The sequence below is a fragment of the Schistocerca cancellata genome, chromosome 1, assembly GCF_023864275.1.
Source record: "Schistocerca cancellata isolate TAMUIC-IGC-003103 chromosome 1, iqSchCanc2.1, whole genome shotgun sequence".
Taxonomy (NCBI): domain Eukaryota; kingdom Metazoa; phylum Arthropoda; class Insecta; order Orthoptera; family Acrididae; genus Schistocerca; species Schistocerca cancellata.
Genome location: NC_064626.1, coordinates 999,913,859 through 999,934,931, shown reverse-complemented (window position 1 = coordinate 999,934,931; position 21,073 = coordinate 999,913,859). Strand labels below are relative to the sequence as shown.

The 21,073-nt window shown below is 41.5% G+C and overlaps 1 protein-coding gene across 1 annotated transcript in view; it reads left to right on the top strand.

Annotated features, from left to right (window-relative positions):
• Window positions 1-13,549, top strand: part of LOC126088823 (putative tyramine receptor 2) — a 96,016-nt gene extending 82,467 nt beyond the window's left edge. The window contains exons 4-5 of the mRNA XM_049906865.1: window positions 4,869-5,142; window positions 11,294-13,549. Coding sequence (XP_049762822.1) covers window positions 4,869-5,142; window positions 11,294-11,703 — 684 coding nt within the window. The 3' untranslated portion in view covers window positions 11,704-13,549. The remainder of the gene's footprint in view (window positions 1-4,868; window positions 5,143-11,293) is intronic.
• Window positions 13,550-21,073: the final 7,524 nt, after the last annotated feature.

Genomic DNA, 21,073 nt, shown 5'->3' with positions numbered 1-21,073 from the left:
CCACTTGAACCAGCCAATAGTACTAAGTATCCGGATGCTTCGAATGTAACGCAAGTGTTTCACGGCTATTGACCTGTTATAAACATTTTCTGATAGCGAACACCTAGTTCTTTTAATTCAACCATTAGGTTTTCGTCTAGTGTGACTCAGGATTAGCAGTTTAAAACCATAAAAGCAATGAAGAACAATTCTGAAATCACCTTCAAGACTTTGAAAGTTTACAGTGTTTGCTGTCATTTGGCGTATCTGCTGATTGTGAGCGAAGGGTTGCCACATAATATGTGACAAAGATGATTAATTACTCATTAATGGGAGCAATACATAAACAAGTATGTAATAATGCAAACACATTCCTTTTCGACTTTAATTTGGGGTTGTTTCGTAAGTTCATCACAAACTGAATTTTTTATTTTCAAGTATTGCACTGAAACTAATTTACCGACATTTACCGACGCCGGATGCGGCGCAGTGTTATTCAGATAAGTAAACGACGACTTGATCAAAATATTTGCGAAGTTATTTGGATAAAGTCAAATGTAGCAGTAACTTCAAAGAGGAGTGAGAAATAGACGACTCTAGAAGATTTTAGGTAATGCGCTCTTTTTGCCAATGTTTGGGTTTTCTTCGCGTTAGCACATTGACTGCAGTTTTTCTGAAAAATGTAGCATTGTTCTGTCTCGTGACAATGCTGCTTGTTCCTGTCCTGACTTTGTTAATACCCATGAATCCTTTACTTAGGCGCAGACCATGTCACGTCGAGCGCTAGAAGCATTATTTGAAATCACGTTCCTTCCTCACGTGTCCACCTAAAAGTCATAGACCCTGAGTTTAACACTGAATTTTTCGCACTGATTGTTAATCGCGCTGGAGGGGCCATGGAATTGATCTATCACCTATCAGTAGTGACTTAAGGGACAACAGTTTATCATGCAAATTTAAACAGGCTTGCACTATAATCTTTCAACACGTTTATGCGACGAACACAGTTTCGTCCCATAAAGTTACCAACCAACTAAAGCTGAGTATCTGACCAAAACGTTCCTGATATTTTTAAGTTCCATCCCATTTGCTTAACCGATCAACTGTCTACACACATCTCAAGCTGTGTTCTTCTGCCTACGATCTACTGAGTGCCCTAGCTTGCCACCTATTTTATGCCTCCTTTAGTATTTTTCCCTGCCGACAGTAATGGCAGTGAACACTTCAATATCACTGAAGTGACCAACGTTTTGGGATACCTCTTAACATCATATCAGGTCTCCTTTTCCCCAGCGTAATACAGGAACTCGATATGGCATGTACTCAACAATCCTCTGCAGAAGTATTGAGCCATGCTGTCTTTGTAGCTGTCCGTAATTGCAAAAGTGTTACCGGTGCAGGATTTCGTACATGAACTGATATCTCGATTGTGTCAAATAAATGTTCGATGGGATTTACGTCACGCGATCTTGATGGCCAGATCCCTCTCTCGAACTGCGCAGAATCTTCTTCAAACAAATCGCGAACATTTGCGGCCCGGTGACATGGCGCATTGCCATCCATAACAATCATATCGTTTTTTGGAAACATGGAGACCATGAATGATCAGAAATATTCTCCATTTAGCCGAATATAACTATATCCAGTCAATGATTGGTACAGTTGGACCAGGGGACCCAATCCATCCCATGTAAACACGGTCCACACCACTGTCGAGCAACCATCAGCTTGCACAGTGCCATTCTGCGCACGTGAGTCTATGGCTGCGCCAGACTCGAGCTTATCAGCTCTCAGCAACCGAAATCTGGACTCATCTCTAGACTCCATGGTTTTCCTGTCAAAAAAATGGTTCAAATGGCTCTGAGCACTATGGGACTTAACATCTATGGTCATCAGTCCCCTAGAACTTAGAACTACTGAAACCTAACTAACCTAAGGACATCACACAACACCCAGTCATCTCGAGGCAGGTTTTCCAGTCGTCTAGCGTCCAATCAATATGGTCACGAACCCAAGAGTGGCGCTGCAGTCGATGTCGTGTTGTCAGAAAAGACACTCGCGTTGTTCGTCTGGTGCTTTAGACAATTAACGCAAAATTTCGCCGCACTGACCTAATGGATACATTCATCGTACGTCCCACACTGATTTCTGCTGTTATTTCGTTGCTTGTCTGTTAGCACTGACAACTCTACGCAAACACAGTTGCTCTCGGTCGCTAAGCGAAGGTTGTCGACCTCTGCGTTGTAGTGGTGAGAGGTAATGCCTGAAATCTGGTATTCTCTGCATACTCTTGACACTGCGGATCTCGGAATATTGTATTCTCTACCATTTCCGTTATGTAATTTCTCACGCGTCTTGCTCTAACTAACACCTTTTCACATAAATCACCTGGGTACAAATGACAGTTCCGCCAAATCACGGCCCTTTTGTACCTTGTTTTACTTGATGCTACCGCCAGCAGTATACGTGCATATCGCTATCTCAATACTTTTGACACATCAATGTATAGCGCAACAAATCATTTGGAACTTTCTTTTACTTTAATGTGCTGTTCCACATCTCTATCCGAGTATCTGACTCGTTAAAGCATGCCTCAGGTCCACATTCGAACTTGGATCTGTTACTTATCCTCCCATTATTTTCATGATTCTGAAAAGCTCTCTCCTCTGTTTTAGCTTTCATATTTTTGTGATGACTGTCAGGTTAGCTACATTTAAGGAATGGATGAGCGCATAATATTTTTGTCTAACTCGAATGACTGGATCCATACTTATTTTTTTTAAAAAAAGGCTGATGCACATATTGACGTATATGTGTGTGTGTGTGTGTGTGTGTGTGTGTGTGTGTGTGTGTGTGTGTGTGTGTGTGTGTGTGCATGCATGCATATGGATGTACACGCACTACGTTAGGAGGCATCCCATGAGTTCTGTAACCTCAGTGTATGTATGTATGTACTCGTATTTCTGTATGTATGTGTGTAAGTTCCAACGAAACTTCGTATATATCTCATTTACCGTCTGGAAATCGTCGTTTGTGAGGGTAAGAACCACCTATACATGAAAGAGGTTACCCATTCTTTAGCATCCAGTATTTGAGAATGAGACCATTTAGAAAGTTGCATCAATCTTTACACACAATTTCAAACAATACCGAAACTTAATTTCGCTGAAGACCCCCATAAAATGGTGATAGGAAAAAACTGTATCATTTATTACATTTTCGCTGTCCATGCAGTAAGTCTCTCGCATGAAGCATGAACTTTTAATTTATTACGTGTAAACTATCAAAGTATTAACGACACATTTTGCAGGCAGTATTCACATCTACTACTGAATGAAGTAGAAAAATTATATCATTGTACGACACATAGTTCAGAAGATTTGATGTCATAAACATTAGCAGGGCGAGATGTGTGTGAGAAATATATGTACAAATGAATGTGAAATATGTTAAATATATATGAAATATATTTGAGATGTGTGGATGCGGGCAAAGCCATGAGTAAAAATCTCATTCTAAATCCCTGGAAAGCTCTCAACCAAAATGGACAGAGAGGGGAGGAGGAAATTTACAGAAAGGGGAGGGGGGACCAGGAGAAGGACTAATAGAAGATTGAAATAAATGTATACCCAGATAACACCGGGTACTAAGCTCGTATCAGAGTAAAGAAATAACTTATAAGTTGCAAAGCACTTGTTTGAAAGTGCCTCGCGAGGGTTTATAGCCGACCGGTGTGACCGAGCGGTTCTAGGCGCTTCAGTCTGGAACCACGCGACCACTACGGTCGCAGGTTCGAATCCTGCCTCGGGTATGGATGTGTGTGCTGTCCTTACGTTAGGTTTAAGTAGTTCTAAGTTGTAGGGGAGTGATGACCTCAGATGTTAAGTCCCATAGTGCTCAGAGCCGTTTGAACCATTTTTGAGGGTTTACACATATGGAGCACAGCTTAAGCAGTGAGCCACTGGATCGATGTAATGTACTATAATTGGGCACACCTGAAAACCGGCGTTGACGGGATTATTTTGATACCATTGTATTCTCTTTGAGAGCAGCGTCAATGCCGCGCAAGCTAGCCGTACGTGATATATCCTAACAAAAGTGGGTCAGCACGTTAAGTGTCTCATATGGAAAACAGCTACAATGTTTGCCAACCAACCAGTGATTTTTTTCTAAACAGATTCAACAAAAATTTAGTCTTGCTATGGAACCATTACACTGTTGTTTTTCTTGGTCATATTGATTTACTACGAAGTATTTTGTTTCATTGTATTATACACTAAATGAAAATCATTTGACTCAATGCTGTTTACTTACCGCTACTCTGAATCATTCATCAATATCGCTCATTGATAGTCTAAACAGTCTGATGCGTAAACATCGAAGACAAGTTTCTATTCTTGAAGACAGTACTACGTAGTTTGTGGCTTATCCTCAGAAGCTATTTTACAATGCCGTTTTCGGGATTTTCTACTGTTCGCCAAGGCAGTGGGGAAGACAACGGTCACATAGTGAAGAAACCAACATTTAAAATCCCCGAACTGTAGCCAACATTTAGTTTTTCCGTGCTTTCTCTAGCTCTTCTAAAACGAATACTGGAACTGTTCTTTTCCAAAGGACCCGGTCGACGTCCTTTCTGTTCCTCCCCTAGCTTATGCTCTGTCTATATTGACCTTATTATTGAGAAGATTTTAGAAAGTGAAATCTCTCCAACGTCCACTGTTATTGAAATGTGAGCACCCATGTATTTTTACGTTGCAACATTTTTTGTTACTGCATGTTAATTACTGTAAAACTAAACCACAGTCGTAGTCCAAACCAAAATCAGTTTCCCATGAAGGCCAAGATCACGTAGATGACTACTGACACCTTCCTGTTCGTATTTTCTGCAGATGGCTGCACAGGCTGTGACGGCGACCGTGCCGTCGCACGACCAGGAGTCGGTGAGCAGCGAAACCAACCACAATGATCTGCCGCCGCCTCCGCCTGCGCCCTCGTCGAAGGAGAAGAGGCGCAAGACGAAGAAGAAGTCCAAGAAAAAGGACCAGTCCGCCGAGGAGGGACGCTTCCTGGCACCCTCAATGGTGGCCGAGGATTCCGTCACCGACAACAGCGTCAGCATGGGGCCTATCGCCAAGAACCACATGGCCGAGGATGGCTACACGTGTGAGTACCGCCGATGGATGAAGCCTGTGTCGCAAAATCCGATCCCATTACGATACAACTCGCACATATCTAAAAGGACAAGCTCTGCTCACAGTTTTCAAAAGTGGGTCTTGCAGATATTTACAATTTTCACGAGAGAAGAATTACACTGGTTTCCCCAGAGACTACATTGATATAAATGTGTACTTCAAGCGAAAAATTCGTAGATTAATTATGTTAATTAAATTTGCGACAGTTCTTACTTCATGTTTGCAGATTTTTCGCTGCGTGTTTTACTTATCCATAATTTCTGACAACCTAAAATCATTTTAGTTTGCTACCAGTTTCCAGTTTCATGGCACTAAGAGCCACATCTTCAGGAGGACATATAACTGAAACATTATCTCTAAGGTATCGGAACTTGGTATCCAACATTCGTTGTCCCCTGGTTACCGAGTTCCGAAACGTGGAAAAGAATAGAATCGGAGTGGTTGAGATGTAGCGATGTCGTAGTGTGTTGGAAACTAGGTGTAATTATAAGACAGTAAGTGAGAAGTTTCTCCTCTGAAACAGAAAGGAGAGGGTTATGTGAAAAACCCTGACAATAAAGAGGACATAGGTACAAGTGGTAGCCTACCCTGAGGAGAAAAGTTTGGCGGAGGAATTCGTAGCGTGCTGCGTCAACCCTGTGTAATATCATTATAAAAGTGACTCACGTAGAAATGAAACTGCCACCACCACCACCACCACCACTACTACTACTACTACTACTACTACTACATATCAAAGGACTGTGGTGTTGAACGAATTCTCAGCTTGAGGATAACTTTACTTTTGAAACTAAATATTCATGAGGGTTTATATTGGAACCATTCGAAATAAGAAATATTTATCAGTAAAGTTGCTAACATCCTATGACGTCCCTGTTGTTTCCAAAAACCGCTGCTATTTTCTTCCTGCGATATCTTGCAATTAATATCTCTACTGATTTCTGTTTGAAAATATGGTATTCGATCGTTCCACATACGTCTGCCTCCTTGCATCATGATTATCACAGTATCTCTCTTGTTATGGTACCAGTGACAATGAGAGAAAGTAGAGTGCCGCATTTGCGTCAGCAGTCTTCTGACTGGTTTGATACGGCACGTCACGAATTCCTCTTCTGTGCCAACCATCTCAGAGCAGCACTTACACCCTCCGTCCTCAGTTATATGTCTGATGTATTCCAAATCTATGCCTGTCTCTACTGTGTTTGCAAGCGTCCTGGGTTGCTGTTGCCTGATGTCCTAATACATGTACTATCATTCCGTCAGTGTTTACCGTATGATCCTTTCTTCGTCTATTCCACGAAGAACTATCTCACTAGCCTACCTAACTTCCAACACCTTTTCATAGCACCACAATTCAGACACTTCGATGCTCTTCTTTTCCGGTTTTCCAAGGGCCCCACACGGTGCTATGCCCCAAAAGTATACTTTCACAAATTTCTGCCTCATATTGTTAAAGTCTGTCACCAGTAGACTTCTTTAACTTTCACTGGGAATAACAATGTCGTCATCAGCGAATCATATCACTGATATCCTTGCAGCCTTAATTCTAATCCCACTTTTGAATCTTTTCGCTCATTGTTTCTTCGATAACAGTAAGGGTGAAAGACCACATCACTGCCTAACACCATTTTTCATCCGAGAACTTTGTTCTTTGTCTTCCAGTCTTATTATTCCCTCTTGGTTCTTGTACACATTGTATATTATCCGTCTCTCCCTAGAGATAATTCTAATTTTTCTCAGATTTTCGAGCATCTTGCATCATTTGACACTGTCCAATGTCTTTTTCCCAGGTCGACAAATCCAGTTTACGTATCTGTATTTGCTTTAGTCTTACATCCATTATCAGCCGCAACGCCAGAACTGCCTATCGTACTTGTCGGCTCGTGTAATCTTCGAAATTGTGTGGGTGATGTTTTCCCGAAAGTCTAATGCTACATCGCCAGACTCATACATTCTGCACACCAACATGAATTGTACATTTGTTGCAACTTCCCCCGAATGACTTTAGAATTTCAGATGGTATCTTATATATCCCTTCTGTCTTATTTGATCTTCCACAGCTCATTTAAATTCTGATTCTTATCTTGTAGATGCCTTCAATGTACTCTTTCCACTTATCCGCTCGCGCCTCTGTATTTAACAGTGATATTCCCGTTGCACTCTTAGTGTTACCGCCATTTCTTTCAATTTCAACGAAGGTTATTTTGATTTTTGTAGATGATTCTGTCCTTCCGACGATCATTTCTTTTTATATTTATTCACATTTTACATCTACAGGGTTTGGTGAAAGGAATGAGTATAGAGTAAGGACTGATAGTAAATCGAACAAAGACGAAGGTAATGACAACAGCGAGAAACTTGACGTCAGAATCGGGAATCGCAATGTGTTTGAAGTTGAGGAATTCTGTTACACAGGCAGAAAAATAATGCAAGACGGTCGAAGCAAGGAGGAGATAAAGAGCAGACTAACACTGACTAAAAGGGCACTCATGGCCAAGAAAAGTCTGCTAGTATCACATATAGTTTTTAATTTGGGGAAGAAATTTCTGAGAATGTACGATTGGAGGACAGCATCGCGTGGCAGTGAGAGATAGACCGTGGCAAAACCGGAACAGAAGAGAATCTAAGCCTTTGAGATGTGGTGCTACAAAAGAATCTTGAAAATGAGGTGTGCTAAAAAGTGAGGAATGTGGAGGTTCTCCGCATAACGTTCGAGGAAAGGAACATACGGAAAACACTGACAAGAAGAATGGACAGGGTGATGGGACATCTGTTGAAACATCAGGGAATAGCTTCCATGGTACTAGAGGGAGCTGCAAAGGGTAAAAGATACAGAGGAAGACAGAGTTTTGACTCCATCCTGCAAACTGGCTGCATTAAACGAGTAAGGCGTCTGATGACTCAGCAACCTTCTGTTGGCAATGAATACCTTCTTGCCTGTGCTAGTCGTTTCTTACGCCCCCTTCGTCGAATTCATGGGTTCCAATTTTGATGTCAATTTTATAGCTAACCTCTTTTTTGCCACTGCTCGTTACTGTCGACTTCATTCGGTTTACCCTAAATGCATATCCTTTACTGATTAGACTGTTGATTCTCCTCAACCGGTCCTATACTTCTTTTTCACTGTGGAAAACAATGTAATCATATTATCTACATTCTTATCATTGATATCTTCTCATCATGAATTTTAATCGCACTCTTGAACTTTCTTCTCATCATTGCTTCTTTGATGTATAGATTAAACAATACGGACGAGAGACTGCATTCCCTTCTGAGACCCTATTCAATCCAAGCAAATCGTGCTTGGTCGTCTTGATTTTCTGTATATTGATTACTAGCTGTTACCTGCTGCTTCGTTCGCAAATCAGTAGTTTTTTCATGATGAGTGGTACTGAGTAAGTAAGCTAGTAATTTTAGGGGATATCTGTGTATGTAGTGGTGTGGAGAAATGTGATGAAAAAATGTATGCACTGCCGGTATGTAGGTACACAACGAATATATTTCTATTTTACTGCTGAAGGTCGAATCTGAAAGCATGCATTACATTTTCTAATTATATTTAAAAACTGATTCGATTCATTACATTCGTGCAGAATTAGAGTATTTAGATGTTTCTGTGGCTCACCTAGTACCGGATATGAGAATTTGCCACCTGAGAAACACATGCAAGTGAGTCATCGTGCCCGTATTTTTGATCCATCCCCCTATGGTGACTAATTTAAGATGAACATAGTGAACAGCATAATCAAATGCAGTCTCACCAAAACCCTTCCACAAACCACATGTACAGGCAGGTCTCTCTTTTAGCTGTACAGCCTTTAAATGACGCCGACGTTGTGGGCCTTTAAGCTTCTGGGAAGTTGTAAGAGGCGCGTGACGCTCAGCGTCTAAAGTGCAACGGTCTTGTGACTGTTCTAATGTCTCTGTAGCTCTGAGGGCCGCTAGACGTTCTGCATCCAAGTTCAGGCGGACATGAGATTGCTATGAGGTTTGTTGGATTCGAGCATCTTTCGCAGCTTGAGGCCTGTTACAACTATGCGCAAAATGAGACTCACGTTTACGAGGCTTGTAGTAATTGTATCAAATATGGCTCTCGAGCTTTTGTTGTTGTATTTCCACCAAAGCTCGTCAGATATATCAGACGGTGTCGTAAACGACGCACACAATATAACATTGGATTTGCGCTGTCACGGAATAATCCATAGACACTAAGAGTCGCCGACCATGGCGCCAACGTCACCTGCATGCTACTCGCGTGTACCATATTTAAAAATGTTAATAATGCGCAAAAAAATACTTTTTTCTAAAGCAATCTATGGTCTCCCTTGGGAATCAAGCTACAAGCATATCTATACTAAGTACCATCCGAATTGGTTAAGCGGTAGAGTCGTGAAAACATAATAAATTATTTTCTGAATTAATAATACCAGTATTCATATGGGTATATGGATAAAACCCGTTGAGAATTGAATAATCATTATATTGATTACGTTTAAACATATTACGTAGGACGTATCAACCGGTAATAGTATTTTCACAAGTGTGTTAAAGTTCCAAAGTGGAAGGGTAAATAACTTTTTCTAAGAGAAAATATTTTTTCTGAATTTGTGTAATATTCTCCAAATCGATAAATATCTTGTACTACGTAGTATGTAAAGTAGCTTATCTTTCTCATTAGGGTTCAAGCAATGTCATGCCAAATTTCATGGATATCGTCCGGCCGTTCACTCGTGGAAACGTAAAAGAGTTACTATAGCATTTATAATACACTGAAAAGCCAGAGAAACTGGTACACTTGCCTAATATCGTGTAGGTCCCCCACAAGCACGCAGAAGTGCTGCATCATGACGTGTCATGGACTCGACTAATGTGTGAATTAGTGCTGTAGGGAATTAACACCACGAATCCTACAAGGCTGCACATAAATCCGTAAGAGTACGAGGGGACGGAGATCTCTTCTGAACAGCACGTTGCAAGGCATTTCAGTCATGCTCAGTTATGTTCAGGCCTGGAGATTTTGGTGCCCAGCTGAAGTATTTATACTCAGAAGAGTGTTTCTGGAACCGCTCTGTAGCAATTCCGGACGTGCGGGGTGTTGCATTTTCCTGCCCTAGTCCGTAGGAATATACAAAGTATATGAATGGATGCACGGATCAGACAGAGTCCTATCTAGACGTATCAGGGGTCCCATATCACTCCAACAGCAGACGCCCCACACCATTACAGAGCCCCCACCAGCTTGAACAGCCCCTGCTGACATGCAGGATCATTGGATTCAAGAGGTTGTCTCCATACCCGTGCACGTCCATCCGCTCGACACAGTTTGAAACTACAGTCGTCCAACCAAAAAAATAAAAAAGAGCAGGCAACATGTTTCCAGTCATCAACAGTCCAATGTCAGTGTTGACGGGCCCAGGCGAGGCATAAAGCTTTGTGTCGTGCAGTCATCAAAGGTACACGAGTGAACCTTCGGCTCCGAAAGCCCATATCGATGACGTTTCGTTGAATGGTTTGCACGCGGACACTTGTTGATGCCCCAGCATTGAAATCTGCAGCACTTTGTGGAAGGGTTGCACTTCTGTCACGTTGAGCGATTCTCTTCAGTCGTCGTCGGTCCCGTTCTTGCAGGATCTTTTTCCAGCCGCTGCGATTCCTGATTTTTACGGTACAGTCGTGAAATGATCGTTCGGGGAAATTCCCACTTCATCGCTACCTTAGAGATGCTGTGTCCCATCGCTCGTGGGCCGACTATAACACCACGTTCAGACTCACTTCAATCTTGATAACCTGCCATTGTATCAGAAATAACTGATCGAACAACTGCCCCAAACACTTGTTGTCTCATACAGCACCTGCCAACCGCAGCGCCGTATTCTTCCTGTTTACATAACTCTGTATTTGAATACGAATGCCTGTATCAGTTTCTTTGGCTTTTCAATATGTTAGTGTGGATTATTAGTCTTTCCCTACAGCTCACTCAGATATTTTTCTCAGAATTTCGTGAATCTAGCACTGTTTTACCTTGTCGAAAGCTTTTCTAAGTCGACAAAAGCTATAATGTGTCTTGATTTTTGAGAGTCTTGTTTCCGTTATCAACCGCAACGTCTTTGGTGTGTGTGCAGGCACGACGACCACGACGACCACTACCACGACGACGGCGGCGACGGACTCTCCGCGGTCGCGCACGGCCAGCCAGAAGGGCAGCACAGCGCCACCGACGCCGGTCCAGCCCAAGTCGATGCCGGTGTACCAGTTCATCGAGGAGAAGCAGCGCATCTCGCTGTCCAAGGAGCGCAGGGCCGCGCGCACTCTGGGCATCATCATGGGCGTCTTCGTCGTCTGCTGGCTGCCCTTCTTCCTCATGTACGTCATCGTCCCCTTCTGCAACCCCAGCTGCAAGCCCTCGCCCAAGCTCGGCAACTTCATAACGTGGCTCGGCTACGTCAACTCTGCACTCAACCCCATAATCTACACCATCTTCAACCTCGACTTCCGTCGCGCTTTCAAAAAACTGCTCCATTTCAAGACATGAATTACTTGTGCAGTTTCAAAAGCTTTGCTGTGATGATGATATATAGATGTGTGTTAATCGTGTGAAGTGAAGTACTCGTTGGCTTCACAGTGGCTGTGTTCTGAACATGTAGTATTTTCCAAATTTCAAAACGTACGTTATATAGATGTTGGAAAATCAGAAAAACTCGATTTTGGGATTCTGATGCGCCTATGGAACGTTGATTGTGGCGAAGTTAAGCGTACGGCCTGCTCATGATTGATACTAATCCTGGAACACTTTGACTTTCATGATGATATGAATGTATACGTTCTTCAGTATTTCGTGTATTACTGTGACACTCATACCATTTAACTAAGGACAAACTCAACAGTCACCTAACGAAAACTGGCTTCGTTCCTTGAAAGAGAACATTTTAAAGCAATGGTAACTGAAACAACTCTCAAAAACTTTGTCTTAGAAGTCACTCTAGAAAGAGGCATTCAACATCGGCGATTGTGCTGTCATAAGCATTTCTCCTCCAACATATGGGTTTCTCTCTCTAAATACAGAGATAAAAATACAATGTTCACAAGCAGTTTTCTAACAGCTTCACCTCGATGTCTGAGGCCGCGTCTGATGTCAGAATATCATAGCTAACTGGAAAGATAATTAACTTATGATAAATTTAGTTCCAGAATATACGGCAACAGACACATTTCTCGTGGCTCAAGCTACTTTATTCCTACCTGCCATTGTTTGAGCTTGCCACCTCCAACTTTAAATCGTGGTATTGAAGATATTCGTGTAATAAAGGCAGATTTTTTAAGTAGATTTTTATTTCAAATGTATTTTAATAATATATATTAGGATCGTATTATTTATGTACATAAAAAAAAGTTTTGGGAGTATCTCATTATGCCATAGCGTCTTGTCATTTTTTCTACTGTACTAAGACTAATTTTTCATTACAAATATCTGCGTATTTCGTACTGTAGATATGAGGCAGATTTGGAGACTGACTGACATTCAGTCCTCTGTACATACTAAACTGACTGTTGTAAAGTAAAACTATTAGTTTTATTTGTAAAAATATGTAAATTTTTATGTATATTGTAAACTACATACTTCACAAGTTCAGGGTCCTGATATACATGATGGGAAGACCTAGTCACGAGCTGTAGTACAAGTTACAAGTAGATCTCTCACAATTGTCTTTAAGAGTGACGGCCTTCGCTGTAATCTGGTTTCTCTGATACGATATTATGACACTAATGGATATGTTCATAGTTGTACAGTAACCGCAATTTCTGTAAGATATGTAAATTCTGGTGGTCTTGCAATACCATCACTCTATTAGTCGATAACTTATACATTTCAGTATCGATTTTTCATAATCTGTAGACTTGTGAATACTGTTGACATACTACAGTCTTAATGGAAAACGCTCAATGATGTCTTTGCTCACAGTCTGTAAAACTGTAAACTGTGTAACAACATCCTGTAATTCGCTCTATGTATCTGCCGCTTTCGAAACGAGACACGCCCACAAACTATTTGTGGAAGCTTATGAAAAATCTCCCACCTACACCACAGTAGAGTAAATTAGCTCATTAGTTCCTAAAATGAACGTGATAGCTTTGTCGGATTGTTAAGTATGAACACATTGAGTGTGCAACTCCTGGAAGAGTACAAGTGTGTCTGATTATACTCGTCCTCAGCTCACGTGGGCCGACCACCCCTGGGGACGGCGTAACTGAGCCCATCCGCCCCCCAGGGGCTGTCAGTCCACTTGCCCCGCCCCCAACCTCTTGGCGACCCCACTTGCCTACAGCTAATGATGCTCTTTCATGATATTGATAAGTTTAATAAATGAGATTTCCTGTTACAGTTACGTTGTTTTACTACCATTCTCCATTCCATTTTCAGACCCATTGTCTTGTAACCTCCCAACAGATTATTTCCGTAAACTCATAACAAAATTGTGACTAACCTCTCAATAAAATTGTGACTCATATATATAACCTTGCATAATTAACTGACTGTGAATCTAAATTGGAAAATCTAGACGTCAGCAATGCTGCGTCATGGTCCTGAAAAGTCATCCTGAATTAACTGAAGATTCTTACCTCAATGAAGTCGCCAGATAACGCGTATACATCTGCTCCTACAATAAATTTTTCTGGCACAGCCCAGTGCAATGCTGACCACTACATTTTGTTATGTATGAAAAACAACTGATTTTATTTACGATGATTAGCATGACTATGGATAGGAGAAATTACTAAAAACTTTAATTTCAAATGAATGGCTGTCAGAAGTTATCTTTATAAGAAAGATTATTATTGAAAATTATTTACATGTGACTTTGATATAACAATAGTACAAAATGAACTGTTGCAAAGAACATATGCGCGCAGCAATAAATAATAATAATTTTTGCTTTTACCTTATACTACATCTCTCAGGCACCGCAATCGTTGTCCACGACCGGCCTTCGTAATTCCATACATGACACAAATGCTCTCTGTGAGCTATACAATTAGACAACTGCTCTCTAAGAGCGACATGACCCAACTGCCCGACTGCGAGTCACTACCACTACTGCTGCTGCCGACACTGCTCCCTGGTCTACGATTCTGTTGTAGCTTTAATATCGCAGACGGCACGTGAGCAATCCATCGAAGTTACATCTTCTCGAGTGCGCTAGCCGTATATTCCTTAGTCATGGACCTCTTACAGCGTGCTACTGCGAAAACAACATGTGAATAGTGAAAACGTTTACTTACCTATGTTATGGAATCAGGGAATTCGTGCCGTCGATTGACTGGGTGTACAATACAAGGTCAAATTTATTGATCATCAAATTCCACATCAGTGACCCAAATAGCGTAACTGGTACAATGTAATGACTGCCCGTTAATATAAAATTAACTAACAGGATACAGCTAATAAAATTTAATTTACCATCATGGCCACTTACAGACCTAGACCTGTAGCAACAAAATCTTATAAAAGGAAACAAAGACAAAAAGAAAACAGTTTCTTGGACTTAACACAACATTATTAAGACAAGATTATCTAAAAGCAACAAACGTGAAATCCAAAATTATTACTTTTATAAAAGCATAATACAATCAAAGGAAAGGAAACGGAAGGAACTAATGATGTCAGTTGCATCGGGACTCTACGCGGAATCAACGGCAACAAGCGAAAACGTGTGCTGGATGTAACACCCCAAGAAACCCGAAAACCCAAATAAGAATTTCATCTTGGATATTCGGGAATCCAGCCAGATGTTCGCGTCGTTCTCGCACGATATTTCAACAGCGTGCCAGTCTCAGGTAGCACCTGAAGATGACAGCGAGGCACGCTGTTGAAACATCGTGAGAGAACGACGCGAACATCCGGCTGGATTCCCTAATATCAAAGATGTCAACAGATCGCCGGGAAAGCATGAAGAATTACATAAGAATTTCATGATAATTTATAGTAGGGAACAGTGTTATCCTGAAAGGTACGACAACTTTGACAATAATATAACACCTTAAAGTATTGATGAAGACCAATTTCAACAATTACTGAGTGTGTCATGATATAAAGGTAGAAAGAAAGAAAGGTTATTTTTAATTAGCTATCAAAAATCTCAGTAATAACTGCAAATCAGTACGACGAAAGTTAAGTCCAAGGTAATATGTCGGTCAGAGATAACATTTATTGTCAAAGAGAATTGTGAACGCGGCGAAAAGGCAATTCAATGCGTCTACAATGCTCGATCATGGAAATGTTAGTCGCTTGCCAGCTTGCTTGCTATCAAGTCGTGAGAGAGCACCGTTTGTTATAGTACTACAAACGGAACGCTACGAGATTATATGCATTAAAAAAAGTACTATTGCGTAATAGAGATGCGCGGACTTTGTTCTCAGTTATTCTGACTCGAGAACTTGAACTGAAGTGATGTTCTGATAGTGTACGACGAGTTAATGAACTTTAATTATTGGAGATATTATTGATGAACTGAACCTTCATCAAAGTGAACAGTTACAACGAAGAATGGACGTAGTATTGAAAACTGCGATACCTGATTAGCCTTGAGTAGGAAACATTAATACGACCACACGAAGATAATACAAATACGCCGATTGTAAAAGTTGTCGTAATTGTCACTATCTCCGAACTGAAAAGAATAGTAATTGATCTGATCCATCGGTGTGTGTGTGGCGTGATGATTATAAACTAACTGATAAGAAGGAACAATAAAATTGCTCGTCAGTAATGGAAATCTCACGTATTGGCTCCATCATTAATTGAACTGTGTGATAGTTGATGATCAAAATTAATTAACTGTGAACATGTTAATAGAAAGAATGACTTGATGAACATTGAGCATTGAAAGGAGTGTTTTGCCGAGATAATATTACGATGCACGAAAGCAAGATAGCATTATAAGTTAGTTATCTCAGGATTTGCGTCGTACCGTAGTGAACAATTCTGCCTAGCAACGTAACAACAACTACTGATACTGAACCGCAAATGAATTTTTCCTCGCTTCAGTGGTGTGAAACGACGCCAGTGATGAATGATTCACTCCATACTGCAATAACTAACTAACCGGGCATAGAAAATCATCGTAAAACCATAACAGACGATTAACATCAGCAGTTCGCATCGCTGAGAAGACGGTGCGGACTCGCAAACGGACTTTCCTACATTACGCGAGGAAAAATTTCCTTTAGAGATTTTCAGGTGCTGTTCCACGTTATCCGACAGAGACAACCATCACTGCGCGTCGCGTCTCCATTCCACCGACCGAGCTGTTGCAGTAGCGGCTCAACATCAACAGCGATTAAAAAAAAAGGGAGAGGGGACGTCATATGGACCAAGACTCGAAGCTGGGATCTCTTGCTTACTAGACAGCTGCGTTAACCACTGCACCATCCGGGCACGATGTTTACCGCAGTTGCCCGTATTACCTCGACAGGTCCCTCGGTCGACCCGCACTTCCACCTAGCGCCACCTATCTGCAGTCCCTGCCTCTGCCCCTGTCCCCGATACTCGCTACTTTGAGATTCCCACAGGAGATCGAACGTACCTGAGCATCCACACTAGGTAGGAGTGTGGGTCGGTCGAGAGGCGTCACGGGACAGTCGGAGCAGTTTCGATCAGCATTGTGTCCATGTGGCGCAGTGGTTGAACAACTGAGCAGAGTTCTGGTCCTCCACACATTTTCACTCGTCGCCGCTGGTTCCGCATAAAGTCCCGATGCAGGTGATATCAGCAGTTACTTCCTTTCCTTTCCTTTCCTTTCCTTTCTACCGCCTCAGTCTTAAATTTACATAACATGTATCACAGCTGCAGATTTCGGATATGTCAGAAAGAACACAAACCGCGCACTCATACAAAGATCACCTTGATTTATCCCTCTTATAGAACAAAACATAATCATGAAACCCAGTCGCTCTTCGATCCACATTTGAACCCAGTAGATGAATGCCATTTTACAGCATCATTTACAGAGATGGAGAAGTCTATAATGAATACAAAATAATGCCTTCCTGCTGTTGCAACTAGCATCAAAAGCTGCCACCATCCTGTCCAGTAATTCAGCAGCCCAGAACGTGTACATAGAATGTTTGCCGTCTACTGAAGCAACTTTACGTGGAGTTAATCGGCGCAGGCCGTATCGTTTAGACACTGGTTTCATTAACTTGCAACAGGCATATGTACCACACTAGAAACAATAAAATTTCATCAGCTGAGCAAATAATATGTAATCAACCGTGATGAGGTCAGTAGCGCCATACTGCTACGAAAACAATTAGGGAAACACCAGTCTGTTATTTTGGCGCCTTATAAGGATAGCTTTTAGTATTTCTTTTAAAATAAAACTGACGTATTGCAAAGGACTGTCCATTATGAACTTCAGCGCCTTGTCTCAGAACCACTAACAGTATTCGATATTTCACAACAGATAGACCATGGCAAGCAGCGGTGAACCGTTCCAAGTAGCTTCTTCAGTAAACATCAGCAGAGGCACAGTACAATCATACCTTACTGCAAATTGGGTTTAGTAAGTGCTTACATCGCCACAACATGCTGTTTTCACGTTTTCGAATCAAGCTCTGAAACTTCTGCAGTAACATTGCTTGAGCAGGACGCAAAGCACACCACTTGTCCCAGGCCAATTCTGTCAGCACACCATCTATGCCTCGCTCACCACGATTTCAGCTCGCTCCATGTGACTGTCGGTAAGGGCTGACATGACACCCACAACGTAGAAATAAACACACCAAATAAAATATTAATCACCCCATTCAAAGAGCAAACTGGTCGCTATGGAGCGTTGTGGATCGTGTAGGACAAGTACTGGCCTGTCATGTGACCCCCCCCCCCCCTCCCACTGTAGATGTCAGCTATGGCTGTGAAATGGTGTGTATGTGCCAGTGGACGGGGAGACGTGTTTTTGAACTTGGTCATGATCAAACCATGAGTGAACATGCCCGATTTCTTGGTGTATGAACGCGGACTGAATGAATGCTGTATCACTCTCAGTAATATTGCACAGCGTAGGGAACAGAGATCGTAAAAAGATCCTAACCAACGTGGATCGGATAAAGATTTCACGACCTATAAATGACTCTGGGAACAGAGTAGTTTTGTAAAATGAAAATTCATTTCAAACCCACCAGTGAAGACAGTTCCGTCTCATCCACTTTCTGAACGATCATTGTGAAGAGAAATACATTCAGTGGACATTTCTAATCGAGTGGCTCGCAAAACGCCTCTGCTCAAGGCGATGCATGTGGCTGAACGTCTTCAGCACTAGAATTAACCAGTAGCTGCCTGCAGCATTGTACGAGGGCTGGTCAACAAAGACTGATTTTTTCCTGTAGCTTCCGTGATCATTTCTCGTCTGTAGCGTAGATATTTGAAAATATCATTTTTTTTACGTGTAATGTCTACGGTAGGTTGGTGGTACTTCGAAGAAGGCCGACATTTCTGTATCAGGCAAGGTGGACCTGATGCTTCGTCTTCTGCTACGACTGAGGTCAACATCAACACTGCTGTTGTGATTGTCTGTGAGGATCGGCGGATAACATCACATAACGTCGGTGAAGAAATTTTCATATGGCGGTATCTTTACGATTATCTGTTCACTCCCGAACAAAATTCGGTGCAAAAGAAGACAAGTCGTGAGATGTTGCGTACATTTGCTGATTTAGGGGATCCATTTTTGGAATCAATTATTACCGGTGATGAGTCTTGGCTGCACTTTATGATTCTGAAGGAAAAAGAGCCAGCACAGCGTGGAAATCACCATATTAATCAGCACCAAAAAAGAAAAAATTCTGCAGGGAAAGTGATGGGTATCACATTTTCTGACTGTTATGGAATGATTTATCAGCATACAGTTCCTCTCACTCTACTGCTATAGAAGAATACTACACGGCGGTATTGGCTACACTGAGGAAGTACAGTGCGAGCAAACGACCATATCTTTCTAGGACTGGCTGGCGACTTCATCACGACAATGCACTGCACCACGTCGCAGATCAAGTCATGCCGTTTCTCGCTGAGTTCAACTTTGTCTGCGTACCACATCCGACTTATAGCTATGACCTTGCACCCTGTGATTTTTTATACCCATCAGTAAACGCAAAGGTTCAAGTAATTCGATTTGAGAAATCTGAAGCAGTGCTCAAGAAAAGTGAGGCGATTGTCAAGGATCTGACAATAAACGGCCTGCGTCATGTGTCCTAGGACTCTATATAATTAATTCACGTTGGAGGGGAGTATTTTGAAATAGATTATGTAACCATTGAAATGGAGTACTAAACATTAAAGACAAAAAGTCGGTCTGTCTTTGTTTATCAGCCCTCGTAGTGTGGTCTCACTAGGCATGACTACATCAGTATCCCCTTTGGCAACTCGACTGGCACACTAAATAACCTGACACTAATCCCATAAAAAATGCCTGGGACAATATGAAACACCGAGTGTGCCTGGGGTTACATGAAACGGCGAGTGACATGTAACAATGAAAATGCCTCAAACAGGTAGATCTCGGGATCTTGCCGTCAATAAATTGCTTTCTGCTGCGTGTGGCATACCTGAAGAAGCTTTTGGCGTCTCTTCCACATCGGATCGACGCCATTAACAAGGCTAATTGCGACATGACACGACATTAACGTAACGTCTCGTAGGGGTGGCGAATGTTTGAACGTTACACTCTCTATTTGGATGAACTGACACATCAAATATATCCTCAACGCTGTTTTCAGCCTACAAGTTGTTTGCAGAAATATCCCATACAAATTATGTTATGAAATGCAGCAACACTTCGGAATTACCTGGAACATGATGAATGATGTAACACTTATTGGCAGCTGCTAAAACAGTAGTATGTGTGTGACAGCGGATGGTTTAACTATCTTGACATACATTTTTATAAATGATTCCTTTCTCAGATTCGTTGACTGCAATTATTATCGATTCCAAGAAGCGCACTGACGCTGATCTGTCAGTTGTATTCAACATTATCATTCCTACCTCGTTCTATCTTGGATACTCTGGAATATTTTTGTGTGGCGAATACATCAGTTGTCTGTCAACTAAATGATGGATAAAGTTGAGTTCCTTGTAAAACACTAAAACAAATATTTTCTGATTTATATAAATTATTCTTCTTCCTTTAACCTACTCTTCCGTAATACCCGAAAAAAGCTCGCTGCAGAATAATGTTCAAAACGGAAGAAGTTCAAGACGAGAATCGATATACAGCGATCTTTAGTTTTCAACTGTTTTTCAGCTATGATATATTTTGCTGTCAGATGACGAATGTTATAGCACGAATGCGAGCCTAAAAACAGCACACGACTTCACAAAACTAATCTGTCCCACAGAAATTTACTCTCATTATCTTCAGAATGTTTACGTTCGTCCACAACAATAGTTTTGCTGCTAACTGCGTCCATTACAAACAATTTTGGACATTATAATTGTATGTCTCAATTATTTTCATCCGCACAAGGCGACCTCTACAATAATAAATTCACGTTGTCGCTAATTGACTCACATTTCGTAATTTCCTCTGTGCATAGAGACATTATCTCTTCTCAAATGTAAGTATTCGTCATTAGGTTTAACCCCAACGGATACCAGTCACAGTCAATTGCATTTGCAATTGCTACCAGTTGCTCACCTCCTTCTGACGAATAAAGCCCAGAGTGCTAAACAATGTACTTTTTTCGAGCTAACCACGTAAAAAGTCTACACCATCATATGTTGATATTGTAAACTGACTGTGCATAGCTCAGTCGGTGAGAAAATTAAAGGCGGACGCTACGCTGTCTGGTTCAAAAATGGCTCTGATCACTATGGGACTTAACTTCTGAGGTCATCAGTAGCCTAG